The 17,831-nt window shown below is 35.0% G+C and overlaps 2 protein-coding genes across 3 annotated transcripts; both read right to left on the reverse strand.

The window, feature by feature from the left end:
* Positions 1–1,361: 1,361 nt before the first annotated feature.
* On the reverse strand, positions 1,362–7,774 carry LOC133524724 (uncharacterized). Of its 2 annotated transcripts, none has more exons than XM_061860865.1 (3): positions 7,538–7,774; positions 4,010–6,583; positions 1,362–2,707 (listed from the first exon to the last, which is right to left on the reverse strand). In XM_061860865.1, the coding sequence occupies exons 1-2, from the start codon at positions 7,596–7,598 to the stop codon at positions 5,715–5,717; spliced, it is 930 nt and encodes a 309-aa protein (XP_061716849.1). In that variant the 5' UTR covers positions 7,599–7,774; the 3' UTR covers positions 1,362–2,707; positions 4,010–5,714. The 2 variants fall into 2 exon arrangements, with proteins under 2 accessions (XP_061716849.1, XP_061716848.1); XM_061860864.1 differs by having other exon boundaries at positions 7,538–7,760.
* A 4,316-nt stretch (positions 7,775–12,090) lies between these two features.
* Positions 12,091–16,712, reverse strand: LOC133524726 (uncharacterized). Its single transcript, XM_061860869.1, has 2 exons — positions 16,583–16,712; positions 12,091–13,241 (listed from the first exon to the last, which is right to left on the reverse strand). Exons 1-2 carry the CDS (start codon positions 16,641–16,643, stop codon positions 12,352–12,354), a joined length of 951 nt encoding a protein of 316 aa, XP_061716853.1. The 5' UTR covers positions 16,644–16,712; the 3' UTR covers positions 12,091–12,351.
* Between the last annotated feature and the right edge of the window lie 1,119 nt (positions 16,713–17,831).

Here is a 17,831-nt window from a genome sequence, read left to right on the forward strand (position 1 = left end):
ACTAATTCCATGTTCTAATACATCTGGCGATTCAGAGTATGACTACGAATAAAGCCAAACAATTAACACTCACACAAAGTGTGACTGACAATACCTCTGCACCACGCTTCATAACAACAGACGTAACAGCCATTAATAAAACAGTTCGAATTTGAAACTTATTGCACCAGATTACGGTACACAATTTTCGTTTTCGAATGACTGAGATACGACGTCTATTCTGGCGCAGAATAAACCATCATATATAAATCAATTAGTCGTATGTTCTAGCATAACCAGTATGTCCAACGTCCCACCATTCGATTTAGAAAAACTTTTGGAAAAGTTTGTAAGTGTAACACGCAAAGGTTAACCACAGAAAAGACAGCTTTAAGTGCTAGATAAAAAGTTCAAATTTCCAAGGTAAATATAAATGGTTTGACCATTTTTCTGTAAAATCCTATTGTATTTATTGTTCACTATTGTTTAAAAACAGAGCAACCGAAGCGTGTTACGTATTAGTTTATAACGTTTCTAACACCGGTCAGTGACCGTTCAAAGTCAAAGTCAATACAATTTATTGTACGTACGTATTAACGTAAGTATCCTTGATAATGACCTAGGTGAAATGTATTATAATCATGTTAATTTCGCCTTTATAATTATAACACGCAGGTTAAAAGGAACTGTGGTCAGATCTGACAACACAACCTTGATGCTCTTAAACCTGACCATTGGTGGATCTTATCTTTGCAATTTAAAAGCCTAAATTTTTTGAAAACAATATTAGCCATAAAAAAAACTAAACAAAAATGTTATTCTTTGCGGATAAGTCATGAGTTTGCGGATTTGTGGTTTAAACACTTTCTAGTAGAAGATAGCTGAGTAAGTATTTGGACTATAACTAGACTACCTATATTACTTACTTGACATAATACAAATAAGCTTCATACAAAGAAGTCTTCCAACCAAACCAAGCCAACCAGTTCGTAGCTGACCATAACAACTTCTTACCGTCCAGTCCGATTAGACCTTGGTAGTTCCACCTAGGTAGTTCTTGGGGTTTTGGGATTTGGGGTTGGGGTTTTCGTCAAATTGTGCTTTTAGTCAAATAAATATCATAGAACTAGATTCAGATTCAACAACCTGTTACGGTGTTGAGGGGGTTTGATAGGACTTGGACGTCCATCTCACGCATGAGCGCACGACCTTCACTTCATTTCGCCAACCAATCAGCATGAACGAAGTTCAAGGTCATATCAAAATATAAACACAACCGTAACAACATCGGACTGATCATTATGAGTACAGGTTAGAAGGTAAAGGTAAAGAGCAGACGTACTTAAAAACACAAATCAGAATATTTGATAAAAATAATTCGATTACTTCCCAAAGTTGAGAGACAGGGTTTAGAATAATTTTATTTCACTCCAACTAATAAAGGCAAAAAGCAAGGTTCATTTATTTTTTCAAAATAAGATTACAGTAAGGAAAAAAATTACAATGCCGAAATAGGTAGGGCAAAAATTACTTAAAGTAGTTTGGGTTAAAGATATTTTTATTATTCTCAAAAGAAATTAACATTTCACTTCATGAGACTTAAAAACTATTTACATATATGCCATGCAATAAAAGCAGTTAAATAAATGTATTCAAAAATAAAGTAGTTAAATAAATGTATTCAAAAATAAAGTAATTAAATAAATGTATTCAAAAATAAAGTAGTTAAATAAATGTACTCAAAAATAAAGTAGTTAAATAAATGTATTCAGGTGCCCACGGCAAAGCAAAGCAAATTATACCTATAGCAAATCTCGTTTATCTTCAATTGGATTCAGACATTACATACCAAAACAATCACTGGTAGTCACTTTACTTAACTTGTACAACTTTTTTCCGATCGAATATATAATGTTGTTTGACTGATCAAACGTCATAGCGTCAGGAGCTAAATTTGAAACACGTTTCAATGTAGACTGGGAAAGAACTTTACCTAAAGTCACTTTATATATCCCATCTACATGCCAGGCGTATACTGCTCCTTTCCCGTCGACAGTCAAACCTCTGATGAACCGCTCCGTTGATAATCTTACATCATTCTGACTTTTACTACGGAATGAAATATATAATCCAGTATCATTTAAATACACAATATTGTACCCGATATCCAGAATAAAATTATTTATCGTTTTATCTACTAATTGACCGACATAATACCCGTCCACATATTTAAATATTCCATCATAACCTGACGCAGTAAAATACACATTGTCCCTTACAACAACGTTAGTGATAAGATTCGCCTTCATACTAAAAAATGCTGGGAAACGGCTAATAGTATTAACAACCCATATACCGTCGGAACCACCTAGATATACTTTTTTATTGTTTTGGTTTATATCAAAAGGACCAAAGTTGAAAGACTGCCAGCCAGAAATGACGCCAGAGAAATTCGTAGAATATAACGACACGAAGGCAACTTTGGAGTATTCCTTATCACTGAGCGCAGGTTCGAAGTTATAGTATAGAAGGTTCGAAGACTTCATGATCCCCATTCTTTTAACGACGGGGTGTTCACCGAAGGGCGCCGGGAGCTCGAACAGCTCGGTGTGGTTGTAGCAGATGTTGTCGATTTTGATGCAAGAGTAGCAATATCCATTCTTGTCCACCTCGGCTAGGTCGAGGATCTTGGTGGCCGTAATGCGCGGGCCCAGCAAGGCAGAGAGTGCTGGAATGTGAAAGCTATATTTTATTTTTGGTAAACAATGGAATTTTAGTCAACTTTGGGAACAAATCAAATATTTTGATTTGTGTATTTTAAGTAAGTGTTTTTGTGTAATTTAACATATAAAAAATTTTATTAAAATGCACTTATTGACATCAAACGACACAAGCTACTTATACTAAGAATCCTACAATGTTTTCTTTTTTTTTAATTAGACATAAGACATTAATATATGTATTGTTCTCTGAACTCCCCATCGGCACACAAACCTCCTCAAGGTTTTGCCTACGATGGGTCTTGTATTAAATTCTAGACTGTAAATTGTTTGTTTATTCAATAAATTAAAAAAAAAAGTACTGCCACTACTATATACAAATTATAAAGCGCAATAGATGTCATATACTAAAATCAGTTACGAATCCGGCCTCCCACCACTGGAGTCATTTTTTTGTAATAATTTATTAAATTATCTATTTCAGTTTATAGTAGATTTTTAATCAAGTAGTCGTAATGGATATCCTCACATGAGTTAAAATGATTTAGCCCCTAATCATTTTCACCTGTGTGTTTTGTGCACATGTAATGTAATCATAATATTTATATATGGCTGTTTTAACGCATCACTATCAAATCAATTTTGCATTCTGAATATTAGAGAAATTTAAATAATGCTATTAATGCCGTCCGTCCAATTGCACTTATTCATGTTTTTAAATAAGACAATGCTGGTTTTTCCCAATTTTGGATTAAATGGGCAGCCGCTTTGACTTAACAGAAATTGGAATCACTATATATTTTGTTGTGTGTTGTATACTCAAAAACCTTTTCATTAAATTTATTAGGATTCTCGGATGCTTACTGATAGTCGAGAGTTTTCAGGTTCCCTCATCTAATTAATCCGAACAAACCATACTTTCACACGAATACGTATTAAATTTATTTTTATTTACAATATACATAATGGATATATACAGAGGATTACTGGAATTTATTTGGTTACTTTAGGAATAATCAGGTTCTAATACCAAACAAACAGACGAACAAACAAACATACAAAATAGAATAAAAATCATTAAAAATAACAATCTAATTCAGAACCACTTTTCGTGCGGCTGCCTTCAATACTATCTCTAATAATAGAATTGATAACGAGTTGTCAATACCACTAGATTCCCAATTCCTAGCGCTCGCATTTCAAAAATAGCATTTCGCTGTGTTCTATGGATTTTCGAGTGACGAAATCGAGCGCTCGATATTAAAAAATCGGCACCCAGTAACTAAGAATGAGAGATGTTCATGGCTTACCAGAGCCCCATAAGGCGTGAAGCACCAGAGTTACAAAAACCAACGCCAGTGTACGACCCATGATGTTGCACTTTAAAATGCACCCTCTAAATGTTATATTCCAATTTATATCCTGCATCAATTAGCGAGTTGTAATATTCTCATAATCAGTGTTGACGAAAATCATGAAAACAAATTATAATTATCAGTCACATTTGCTTAATTAATTTAATCAGCATTATTATATCCATTTAGAAATAATTTTGTTCCGATAAGGTAATACTGTCGAAAAATACTTAAAAGATCTGATCAACACCGCGCACCGAGGATTCCGTACAAACTTTCAATTATCTCAAGTAACTATAAATACGAAAGACTTATGACCAGAAATATACCAAGCATTATTGAGTTCAGCGCCATCTACCTATCGACAAATTGCTAATTTACGCAACCTGTATGTATGTTGGTTTTTCAGGGATAATTTTTTATCATGTGAACAGATTTCAATTTTTATTTATATTCAAAGAAGGTGTCTTTAGTGTAATCTCAAGGATTTTTCAAGAATAATGAACACCCACTAATGAACAAAGGGGGTTAAATTGCAAATTTAATCTGGAAGTGTTTTTGATAACCGTAAAACCATCCAACTATAGTCCAAAGCTCCCAACTATGGTCCACAAATAAACTCAATTTTTCTGGTTCAGGTGTGTATTTTACTATATTTTTGTAGTTCTAAGGCAAAGTATGTTTATAAATGGAAGGTAAAACTAGGAGTAAACCACAAGGAACATTGGTATAGATACTTAATTTCCTTTTGAACTTGTGGACCATAGTTGCAGTATTGGACTATAGTTGGGTGGTTTTACGGAACTTAAAAAATAAATATCAAGCTAGACATGTGTTTATATTTTTTCCTAATTATTTATGATAATTCTAACGTAAAAAATAGTCGACAATTGTTTTGTGTACCATGTCTTGAGCTTTTATACGTGAATAGGTGTTTAAGTTTCTTTTGAAAGGTGTTAATGTTAGCAAGGTTAAGTCTCATCCCGAATCCCAAGATCTGTTGGATGTTTATTTATAGTACCCCCGAGTATGCATCAGTGGAAAAGCCTACATAGCCGTTCTTACCTCCACCCAAGGTTCGGAACCGGTTTTTCCTTCATACAAAAATACCGGTATTATTACGTTCTTTTTCGTTCTTTATTATTTCATTTTTAATGGGACTATCTAATAATGAGAAGTTGTAACCTAAATACATGATCCAGTCCTACGTAAAGAGTATAAAATAATTAAAAATATTGGGCTATGAAATGAAATGAAATGAAATGAAATACTATAATTCAAATTCTAGGAGACTCCCAGGGAAGAATATAGGACAGTTTTTATCCCCGAAATCAACCTGACACGATTTTGCACTGGTTTTGATACGGCTTTGACGTACAAAAGATCAAAACCGTTACAAGTTGTTAAAACTGAATTGGACTTCTGGTAATTACAAATACAGGTAAAATAATTAATTTACTCCAAGTAAAGGCAAAAAAGCAAGATTTTATTTGGGTATTTTTTCACAACAAAATTCAGTTTTACAGGAAGGAAAACAATACAATGCAGATACGTATAAAAGATGTAGGACAAAAATTTCTTACATTAGTCATAAATGTATGGCAAAGCAAAGTAAATTATGTAGCAAATCTAGTTTATTATTTTCAACTGGAATTAGCCATTAGCTACCAAAACAACTGCCGGTAGCAACTTTAGTCAACTTGTACAAGTTTTTTCCGATGGAATATATAATGTTGTTTGACTGATCAAACGTCATAGCGTCAGGAGCTAAATTTGAAACACGTTTCAATGTAGACTGGGAAAGAACATTACCTACGGTCACTTTATATATCCCATCTACGTGCCAGGCGTATACTGCTCCTTTAATATCAACAGTCAAATCTCTGATGAACCGTTCCGTTGATAGTCTTATATCTTTCAGGTTTTTACTACGGAATGAAATATATAATCCAGTATCATTTAAATACACAATATTGTGCCCTATATCCAGAACAAAATTATTTATTCTTATATCTACTAATTGAACGGCATAATGCCCGCCCACATATTTAATTATTCCATTATGACCTGACGTAGTAAAATACATATAGTTCTTTACAACAACGTTAGTGATATGATTAGCTTTCCAGCCAAAAAACGTTGGGATATGGCTGGTAGAATTAACAGTCCATATACCGTCCGAACCACCTAGATATACTTTTTTCTCTTTCTGATTTATATCAAAGGGACCAAAGTTGAAAGACTGCCAGCCAGAAATGACACCAGAGTATTTCGGATTATTTAACAACACGAAGCCAACTTTGGAGTATTCTTTATCACTGAACGTAGGTTCGAAGGTGTAGTATAGGACGTTAGTAGCCTTCATGATACCCATTCTTTTAACGACGGGGTTTTCATCGAAGGGGGCGGGGAGCTCGAACAGGTCAGTGTGGTTGTAGCAGATGTTGTCGATTTTGACGCAAGAGTGACAATATTCATTGTCGTCCATTTCGGCTAGGTCGACGATGTTGGTGCGTCGGGAGGAGAAAGCTGGAATTAGAAAGGTAATTGTTAGCTTTAGTAAATTTTATGGAATCCTAACAGATACAAGCACTCATTTGAAAAAAAACTATTTTGTCGCTAATCATTTTGACCTGTGTGACACAAATTGACTAAGTCCCACAGTAAGCTCAATAAGATTAGGTTGAGAGTACTTAGACAAGGATATATATATAATGTATAAATAAATATTTATATAGACTTAAATACATAGAAAACACCCATGACTCAGGAACAAATATCCATGCTCATTACAAGAATAAATGCCCTTACCAGGATTTGAACCCGGGACCATCGGCTTACCAAAACCAAAACGTATATGCTGTTAACACACTTTTGTTTGACATCAAATAATCTATTATTGAAACGATGCACATTATTTCTGTTTTCAAAATAAGTTGACTAGGTATTTGAAAAAAAAAACATTCATGGAATATGTAAGGGATATATGTAATATGATGTATTAAAATTCTCAAGTGAGCTTTTTTAACTACCTCAAATTGCAAATTTCCATGATTTAGAAATGATAAGAGTTCTCAAGCAACAAACATACAATAATAAAATCAAATAAAAATAATTTAAAATTGAATCGAATTGAGGACCTTGTTCTTTACGGGACCAGTAACTAGAGGCCAGTTCAGACGGGACAATTTTTCGGCCAACCTGATAAAATTGCCGCATCAAATCAAGTAGCGTGGACGCAAAAATGAAATTCTCTCGCTGAACCCACTTTTTTCACGAATTTGTAAAATTATTACTAATGGGGGCGCGGACGCAAGAATGCTATTTCTCGAAGCTAGTACTTAAGCACATTTAGGGGCATTTTTTTTTTAATTTCACGTACTTTAATGTCACAATGAACGTGTGGGCGTCTGATTTGATTGTTTTAAGGACGCCCACGAATGCCAGTAAAAAAATATCTAAATATAGATGTCTATGGCTTACCAGAGCCCCATAGTACTTGAAGCATCAGAGTGGCAATAACTACCGTCAGTGCACGACCCATCGTGTTGCAGTTTAAAATGCATCCTCCAATTTCTTTTTACCAATTTATACCCTGCATTAATAAGCGGATTAAAATAGTCTCATAATCAGTGTTGACGGAAATCATGAAAACGAAATAAAATTATAACAAATTTAATTAAAAGTTGGATTTAATTTTGCCTAATTATTTTAATCAGCTTCAATATCTAAAATTAATTTTGATGCGATAAGAAATCTAACTGTCGAAAAATACTTAAAAAAAGAAAGGTTAAAATTTAATAAATACCTAGTACGTCTGAAAATATCGATACGAAAAAAGTGCCAAAAATATGTATAGACGACTTTATTGCCCATATATTAAGGTAGTGTATACATATTTTTGGCACATTTTTCGTATCCGTATTATCAGACGTGACTGTACCGCTGTGTCGGTGGTAAACTCAGAACTCTAAGTCCAACTTAGAGTTATCGATGATATCGATTAGACTGTAACCTACTTTAAAGCAAAGATTTCTTTAGTAAAGATAGGCCCGACGAAACATTTAAGCTGAACCTTCTTCGTAAAACAAAGCAAACTAATCTTCGTAAATAACAAAAACAACTCTGAGAAGATGGCGTCACTAGTACAAACAGTAAACAAACCGACATGATGCATCATGTCATATCTATTGTTCGAAACAAATAATCTGTGAACACGTATTAAATAAAAAAATTATGTCACTGTTACAGGCTTTTCAAAAAACCGTTTATATATACCTAAGTTTCCACCGAACACTGTCTATGTACTGATAAGATTCATATACTAGCCGTGTCTTATCCAACCTCGACATCGGCAGAATCGTTAACACCTTGATGGAGCCATAACACGTAAAATTCATTGATTGATACCTAAATTACTCCATGGTTTACGGTGTGTGCTAGTGCTGCACTCTGGCGGCAGAACTTTGCAGTAATACGCTTCTTTATTAGTCTTTTTTGCGTAGGTGTTTTTAATTTTTAATATAATAGTTAACTCCTTAGAGTATTTAACAATTGGAGACGCCTTGTCTGTATTTTTTTGTACAAAACAGTCTACCGATTTTTCCGAGGCCCCTCACGTCAAATGTAGCCATGTCAGATATACGTCAGTCCATACAATAAGTATGACCATTGGGGGAGGTATTCGGTTTAAAGACATTTATTTCTCATAAGAAATTACATTTCACTTACACGAGAAATATGTATAACTCTCTTCTTCTTCCATTCCTTTTCCCTTTATTTGGGGTCGGGCCTCCTCACATATTTGCGCCAGGATGTCCTGTCCTGGGTTGTCTGTTCTGGCAATTGGGCTTGCTTGAGGTCTCCTTGTATTTTTGACCACCAGGTCGTTGGTTTGCGGCCCTTCCTCTTGTTTTGCTCTGGTAAATCTAGCGCTATCTGTACCACATGATCTTTGCTGCGTCTTTTAATATGTCCGTACCATCTTAAGCGGTTTTCGATGATTATTTTTTGGTATTATTTTTATATACAAAAAGTGAGCTCGGACTTGTGTACATACCAGTTTAGATAGAATTCTTTCTTATCAGCATACATCAGGCACATGATTATGTAGTTACTTCACGGTAACATCACTTGTTAAGAATTACATATAATTTTCATTACTTATTCACTTATATTCATATGACTAAATGCATAAAAGTGTTTACGTTTTAATTACTGTTTCATCGCCTACCTTACAACTTAAAAATGATCATAGTACAAAGTATCGCGTAAAAGTCCTTCAAACCTTCAAGAAAAGAGCGTACTCCCATCTTAAAGGCCAGCAACGCACTTACAACCCCTCTGGTGTTGCAGGTGTCCATGGCCGGTGGTAATCGCTTACCATCAGGTGATCCGTCTGCTCGTTTGCCTCCTCTACCATAAAAAAAGTATATGCTTACAGTGCATCATGGGATCACAGTTATTGATTGTTTTATATTTTAAGTAGCTATGAAAATAAAATATTCGACTTTTTTAAATTAAGCTCTTAAAGGCGACTCCGGTTGTTAAATGCTCAAGTTATACTCCAATTAAGGCATATTTAGAGTATCAGTCTTTTTGCGATTATAGTCCAGAGGGCTTACCGCGAACCACGTTCGACGTGTTGCCTCCCTGTCACACTTACGTACGAATTTACAAGTGCGATAGAGAGGTAACACGTCGAACGTGGTTCGCGGTAGGCCCTCAGGGCCGGATTAATTTTATAGCATCAGTTGAATGGCCTCGCACGTAAAATAAATTGAAAATACATATTTTGCACGGAAAGACCAACTGGCATGGAAAAAAGAGGCCCCGAGATTTACATTGCCTAGGGGCCCGGACATGGTTAATCCGGCCCTGCATTAAGTATCCCCGGTCCCGTCACGTTGGTGACGGATGACGGACGTTAATCACGGCCGGCCCGGACGAGTGGAGCCACAAAGAAGCGGAAGTCACTGCCGGAAGCCGGTTTTGTGTGGCTGTCAACTAAATTCCGAACATTTTAATAGCTAACTCGACGCGACACTGAATTTGACAGAAGAGTATGACAGTATTTGAAAATCGGTTGAGATATGCGACCTATGTACGGAAGGTGGAGTTAAGGAAATAAATCTCCATGTACCAAAAGGTGTCATCAAAAAACCTTAAATAGGTGGCGCTACAATACCTAGAATACTTAAACAAAAAAATCAAATCATAGACAGCGCATTTCACTCCGTCAATAACGCCTAGGTTCTTAGCTACTCTAGCGCTACTCTGGGGAGATTTGGAACTATTATTTATAGCTGACAGCTGGACACTTTTGCAACAGTTCTACCACAAGAGATTTCACTCCTCTTAAATCCACACTCCATAGACCTATGGACATATTTGCCCAAGCTGAGATGGAGATGTCTCGCTCGCTCTACGCGCTCGCTATGACGATAATATTTTCACGTCAGCAGCTCGAACAAGGGTAATTTGCTGCTTAAAAATAGTGAGCATCATCGCATTTTGCTCACTGAGTGAGACAAAATAACATTCAAGTGACTTTTATATTCGAATGTTATATCAACGTGCGGGGCCTTATACAAGTTCGAAATAATTGGATTCTATTGTCTCTGTCCCTTTCACAAAGAAAAAAGAGACAAAAAAGGTCATGTATAATTCGACGGTATATTGACGGTTTTTTAATTGACCCCCGAAATAAGTCAGACCGCATCGTTCCAAAAAAAACAAACAAACAAACTGGTTACAGTTTGGCGGTTGCATAAATTTTGTCTGTAAGCATGTACCGTTTGAGTAAATAAAAAATAAAAAAAACACCCTACGAGTACTCATTCGTAGAGTCTGTTCGGAAAGAGAAGAGTCGTGGAATGTATTGGGCCCCATACATTCCACGACTCTTCTCTTTCCGCACAGACTCTTATACCTAATAAATTAATTAAATAAAAGATTAAAACTTAATAGAAACACCATATTTAAAGTATTTTAATGTACAATCACAACGATAAACTTAAAAAATACAAATATTATTACGCAAAGTAAATAATTCTACTTTTAACTATCTCTACTTTAGTTGACAAATAGTGGTATCCGCAATTTGGACTGTATTTAAAAAAAAGAGTTGTCGATTGAACTGTCAATTGATGTTCGTTAATGTATTATTTTATTGAAATTTCATTCATTTTGTTGTATTTATTACCGCAGTAATTAAACTTAAGTGTTAAAATATCTTAAGAAAACATGAGTGAAATAATGATGAAGAAGGATTAATCGCAATGGAATCTTTCGCTTGTACGGGACTCAAAATAAGCAATCAATGAAATATCAATCTTTGCTCTCTTGTTGTACAAATAACTAAGCGTGTTTGAGTAGAAAATTAATGTTGTATTTAATATATGTTCACACAGATTCGAACACAAGCCTTGCTGGCCAGCGTTAAACCTCAAACAAGTGTTGTTGTTGTTGTTCTAAAGCACCCCAGAGGGGCTAAGGGCCTTCACAAGCTCGCGTCACGCCTTACTATCTTCAGCTCGCCTTCTGGCCTCGCTCCACCTCAACCAAGTTGCCAAGAGTGTACAGGGCGTGCAAAGCCCTCACACAAGTAGCAAATGAAATTTCGTACATAAATATAACTCTAAAGAAACTCATTGATATAAGCCAGAGTTCGAACCCGTGACCTTCGTTTTGAAAGCCCCTCGTCTTACCAGTACAGCACCTGTCTGAGACCTGTGCTGTACTGGTAAGGTGTAGATGAGGGCCTCATCCCAGCCGTGTCTCCACATAAGAACAACTCGCGTTCAACTTATAATAAATATATTTTATCTCCACAACACTTACAAAATTTTCATTGCATTACAACTCAATATCTTCTCTTATCTTCTCTTCTCTATTCGACTGTTTTCATAGACAACAGGGTAAAATAAAAAACCTAAAGAGTTTTGTGTATTTGACACCACAAACGCTTCATCATTACTTACAGTTACAAGGCAAAGGCAAAGGACGGATTTACGATGAATTGATTGTACACCGACTAAAGGCAAGTAAGCAAGGTTCATTTATTTGTTTAAAACAAAATACAGTATTTCAGTAACTAATTAAAATCAGATACATACATAGAAAACCGGTTAGACAAAGATCGGTATTTAAAAAAAGATCCTCTCTTGCAGTTTCAAGCGCGTAAACAATTCCTTAAATTAGTTATAAATGTATTATTATGTGTCACTGGTAAAAGCAAAGAAAATAAATAGCAAATAATGTCATTTTACAAATATACGTGTTATTTTTAAATTGAATTACCTACCAAAACACTTACTGGTAGCAACTTTACTCAACTTGTACAACTTTTTCCTGATCGAATATATGATGTTGTTCGATTCATCAAACGCCATCGCATCGGGAGCTATACCTGTAACACGTTTCAGTTTGGACTCGGAAAGAACATTGCCTACAGTCACTTTATATATCCCATCTACATGCCACGCGTATACTGTTCCTTTCGTATCCACAGTCAAACCTCTTATCCACGATTCCGTTGATAATTTTACATCACTCTGGTCCTTATTAAGAAATGAAATAAATAATCCACTAACATTTAAATACACAATATTACTCTCGGCATCTAGAACAAACTTATTTATAAATTTATCTACTAAATGAACGACATAATACCCGGCAACATATTTAAATATTCCCTGCTGATTGTACGTAGTAAAATACACATAGTCCTTTACAACAACGTTAGTAATGTAACTCGACTTCACGTTAAAATATGTTGGAAAATAGTTGATATCGTCAACAACCCATATACCGTCGGAACCACCTAGATATACTTTTTTCTGCCTGTGATCTATATCAAAGGGACCAAAGTTGAAAGACTGCCAGCCAGTGATGACGCCAGAGAACTCCGGATAGTATAACGATATGTAGCCAACTTTGGAGTATTCTTGATCACCGAACTTTGGTTCGAAAGTGTAAAATAAAACGTTAGTAAAGTTCATGATGCCCATTCTTTCAATGTTGGGGTGTTGTTCATCGAAGAGAGCGGGGAGCTCGAACAAGTAGGTGTGGTTGTAGCATATGTTGTCGATTTTAACACAAGAATAACAATATTCATTATTATTCACTTCAGCCTGGTCGACGATCTTGGTGGCCGCTGTGCGCGGGTCCAGCAGGTAGGAGAAAGCTAGAATAGAAAAGCTTAATGTTAGTTTCGGTAAATAGTAAATAGTCGACGAGTAACAAAGTAAGAGTAATACTCGTTATCAAGGAGTCGAACAGATATCCTTATTCAGATAAAATGATTTGGCCCTTAAACATTTTGCCCTCTCTGTCATTGAGTGAACGTATAATATAATCCGAATACTATATTTGCTAACCAACTGAACCAAATTAAAATACTCTATTTTGCATTATGTATATTAGTAGAAAAGTAACCAGAGGGGAATTATGTGAAATTAATTTTAGAATCGTTTGAAATTTTGTTTGTGTACGGATCACTGAGATGACCTGACAACTCTTTAGTTTATCAGTAAGCGTCCAAGAATTCGAGTAAATGAAAAAAAAATTAAAAAAGCCTTTACGGTCCCGTTAGTTAATACTCTTTAACAGAAAAAGTCAAAGAGCATTTTTATGAGCGACGACGTGCGCCTGTCCTGTGAAAAAACTCACTACATAATAGTATAAACCGCCATTAAATTCATTCACGACCATACACCCCTTTACAATCGTAATACTCTGAAGCCCAAAGACGCTTGCGGTACAGCGTTGCATAACGGAATTCAGTTGATCATTTTGTGGTCTTCATAATCCACATTACCTCAACTAGTCTGTACAGAAAAAGAAGAATCATAGAATATATCGGTTCCCTTATATTTTACGACTCTTCCGCACAAACTCTACCTAAAGCACCTGTTATCAGCATAGACCAAGATAAGTTGCCAGCGATTTTGATAGGCCAGACGGTGCAAATGTCAAGTAAACTTCATAACTTCATAGAAATTTGACGTTTAAAATAACCCGTCCACCTTATCCTGGTTTGACTCTAAATTGATTGGCAACTTTAACAATGAACGTGAATTGCGAAAAATAACAAAATAAACAATTCGAAATATTCCAACTGAATTAAGGACCTCATCTTAAATTTTAATGTCGGTTATAATAAATAAAAATGGTAGCTGAGAATGTCAAAGAAATTGAAAATAAGAAGTCAGTATGGACCTTTAGTCTAAAAAAATATTTAGTTATAGCTTACCAGACCCCGCTAACGCTAACGATAACGCTAGAAGAACCAGTGGTAAACACAACCGGCAGTGTACGACCCATGGTGATGCACTTTGAAATGCACCATCCAAATATGTATTATCAATACAAAGCATAGATACTTAAATTAAATGTGTAATAATTAAATTGAATTAAATTAATTAATTACCTAATGATATGAAAACCATCATGAACATGACATGTAACTTGGCGTTATAAATAAATTATTTGTATTTGTATTTGTATTTGTACAGGGCGTCTCACGACTTTGCCAAATGGAGGGGAAGTACTATAAATATAGTAGATAGGAAATTTTACTGAAAGACGACTTCATTTTTATTTTTATTTTTAAGACTATACGAACTGCATTCAAAGAATTTTATATAAACGCCTGTCTGAACCGGGAGTCGAACCCGCTAAATGTGGTAACAAAAATCCTGCAATTGACCTTTTAGAGTGCGCAACGAAGAGCCACCAAGATTCCATTTAATCTGAAACGTCTACCTTATGAAGAAAGGCTAAAGTTACTGAAGCTGCCCACACTCAAAGCCAGGAGAGCGAGAGGAGACCTTATCGAGTGTTTTAGAATTGTTACCCACTGTTACAACCTCCCCGACATTCACGATATAATCAACAAGAGAACTATCAGCCGCGAGACCCGAGGTCACAGCCTAAGAATTGTTCGCTCTCCCACTACTACTAAAGTTGTATATCATTCTTTGTCCAACCGTGTCGTGGCGGCTTGGAACCGTTTACCGGATAGTGTTGTGACTGCTGCCTCGGTCAATGTGCTTAAAAACAGATTGGACAAGGGGCTTTTAAACAATAAGTTAGACTGACGGCTCGATTCGAAGAATGAGATACGATAACGATAAGTTCTGGTTTAGATAAGTTCTCATTTAGATATCGTTTATATGTCGTATAATTACAGAAATAGCTCGATTCGGGCAACCAATGTCACTTTGACGTTAGAAATATCGTAGATAGATCTTATTGGGATCACAGCGGAATCGTAATAAACGTCAATTTTGACATGTCGTTTAGTTATCGATCTTTTAAAGATTTTTCCAGGATCTTAAATGTGTCTTAATCATTCTTCGAATCGGGCCGTGATGTTACTTAGTGATGTGATACGACTTTACAAACTTTGAATTGTATAATACTGGACACTGTGTGACATAGGCTCATCAGCTAAATAGCTGCTCGCCTATAATTACATAATAATAACAATTTTACTGTACTGATCGAAACCCTCAATTGTAAGAATTTATGTCCTCTAAGTAACGTAGCATCTTAAATAAAAAAAGACGATGAATTTTGACATTTAATAAAATCATATCAGTACAATTAACTGCTACTTACAATAAATTTAACTAAATTAAATGCTCAAAATGTTTGCCTTCCTGTTCCTTATACAATGCAACTCTTTTAATAATTTCATTTCCAGTTTATTTATTAAATTTTTATGGTGAATGTTTTAAATAATATTTCTAAGTTCAGTTTGTAACTCCTGCGCACTCTCATACTGATTCCTACACTAAATTAAAACAAATAAAAATTAACTATAATTTTAGTAATCTTAATTCCATTTTAATCAACATTAATATATAACTTTAAAAATTATTTTCATTTGATAAATTGTGGAAAAATATTTAAAAGACGGAAAGGTAATTGTATTATTAACGACAAAAAAATAAAGTTCAACCTCATTTAGGCTGGTTTTGTACATAAGTAGGTATGAGTGTGATTACTATTTACATATTTTGTTGTGTGTTGTAAACTTAAGAGTCTATACATTTAATTTATTAGGATTCGCGGATGCTTGCTTACTGATAAAGTCAGGAGTTTTCGAGTTCCCTAATCTAATTAATCCAAACACAAGCAAACTTTCAAACGAATAAGTATTCAATTTATTTGGTTGCTTTAGAGATGGTGAAATTCTAATTCCAAAGTAACAAACGCAAAAATAAATAAAAATCATTAAAAATAACAATCGAATTCAGGACCTCCCTCTTTTTGAAACCACGGGGGCAATTTTTTTATTTCAAGCTCTCGGTTTCGTGTGGCTGCCTTCAATACTACCTCTAATAATAGAATTGAAAACGAGCGGTCAAAATACCACTAGATTCCCAATTAAAATCGCTCGTATTTCAAAAATTGACTCGCCGATCGATTCCCACGGATTTTCGAGTAACGAAGTCGAGCGCTCGAAATGAGAAAATCGGCCCATAGTAGCTAAGAATGCCAATAGAAATCCAAACTTACCGGAGCCCCATAATGCATGAAGCACCAGAGTTACAAAAACCAACGCCAGTGTACGACCCATGATGTTGCCCTTTAAAATGCACTCTCCTAATTTTATGTGCCAATTTTATAACTTGCAACAATTACCGATTCGTAATATTCTCATAATCAGTGTTGACGGAAAACATGAAAACAAATTAATATTATAATAAACTTAATTAAAAGTCACGTTTGCTTAATTATTTTAATCAGAATTATTATATCAATTTAAAAATAATTTTGATCCGATAAGGTACCTATTACCTACTGTTAAAAATACTTAAAAAAACTTGGTCAAGTGCGTGTTTGTTTAACTCGCTCACCGAGGGTTCCGTACAAACTTTCAAGTATCTCATGTAATTATAAACATGAAAGACTCTTGACCAGAAGTATACTAAGCATAATTGTGTACAGCGCCATCTACCTATCGACAAATTGGCTAACTAATTTGCGCAACCTGTATGTTTGTTAGCTTTTCAGGGATAATGCTTTATCATGGGAACCGATGTCAATTTTCTTTTATTTGAAATAATAAATACCCACAAAGGGGGTTAAACTGCAATTTAAATTTGGAAGTGTTTTTAGGGTTCCGTAGCCAAATGGCAAAAAACGGAACCCTTATAGATTCGTCATGTCCGTCTGTCTGTCCGATTATGTCACCGCCACTTTTTTCCGAAACTATAAGAGCTATACTGTTCAAACTTGGTAAGTAGATGTATTCTATGAACCGCATTAGGATGTTTACACAAAAATAGAAAAAAACAATAAATTTTGGGGGTTCCCCATACTTAGAACTGAAACTCAAAAAATCTTTTTTCATCAAACCCATACGTGTGGGGTATCTATGGATAGGTCTTTAAAAATGATATTGAGGTTTCTAATTTCATTTTTTTCTAAGCTGAATAGTTTGCGCGAGAGACACTTCCAAAGTGGTAAAATGTGTGTCCCCCCCCCCCCCCGTAACTTCTAAAATAACAGAATGAAAAATCAAAAAAAAAATATGATATACATTGCCATGCAAACTTCCACCGAAAATTGGTTTGAACGAGATCTAGTAAGTAGTTTTTTTTTAATACGTCATAAAATTAAAAAAAAAAAAAATTTTCATCAAACCCATACGTGTGGGGTATCTATGGATAGGTCTTCAAAAATGATATTTAGGTTTCTCATATCATTTTTTCTAAACAGAATAGTTTGCGCGAGAGACACTTCCAAAGTGAAAAAATTTGTG

Source organism: Cydia pomonella, chromosome 14 (genome assembly GCF_033807575.1).
Source record: "Cydia pomonella isolate Wapato2018A chromosome 14, ilCydPomo1, whole genome shotgun sequence".
Taxonomy (NCBI): Eukaryota; Metazoa; Arthropoda; class Insecta; order Lepidoptera; family Tortricidae; genus Cydia; species Cydia pomonella.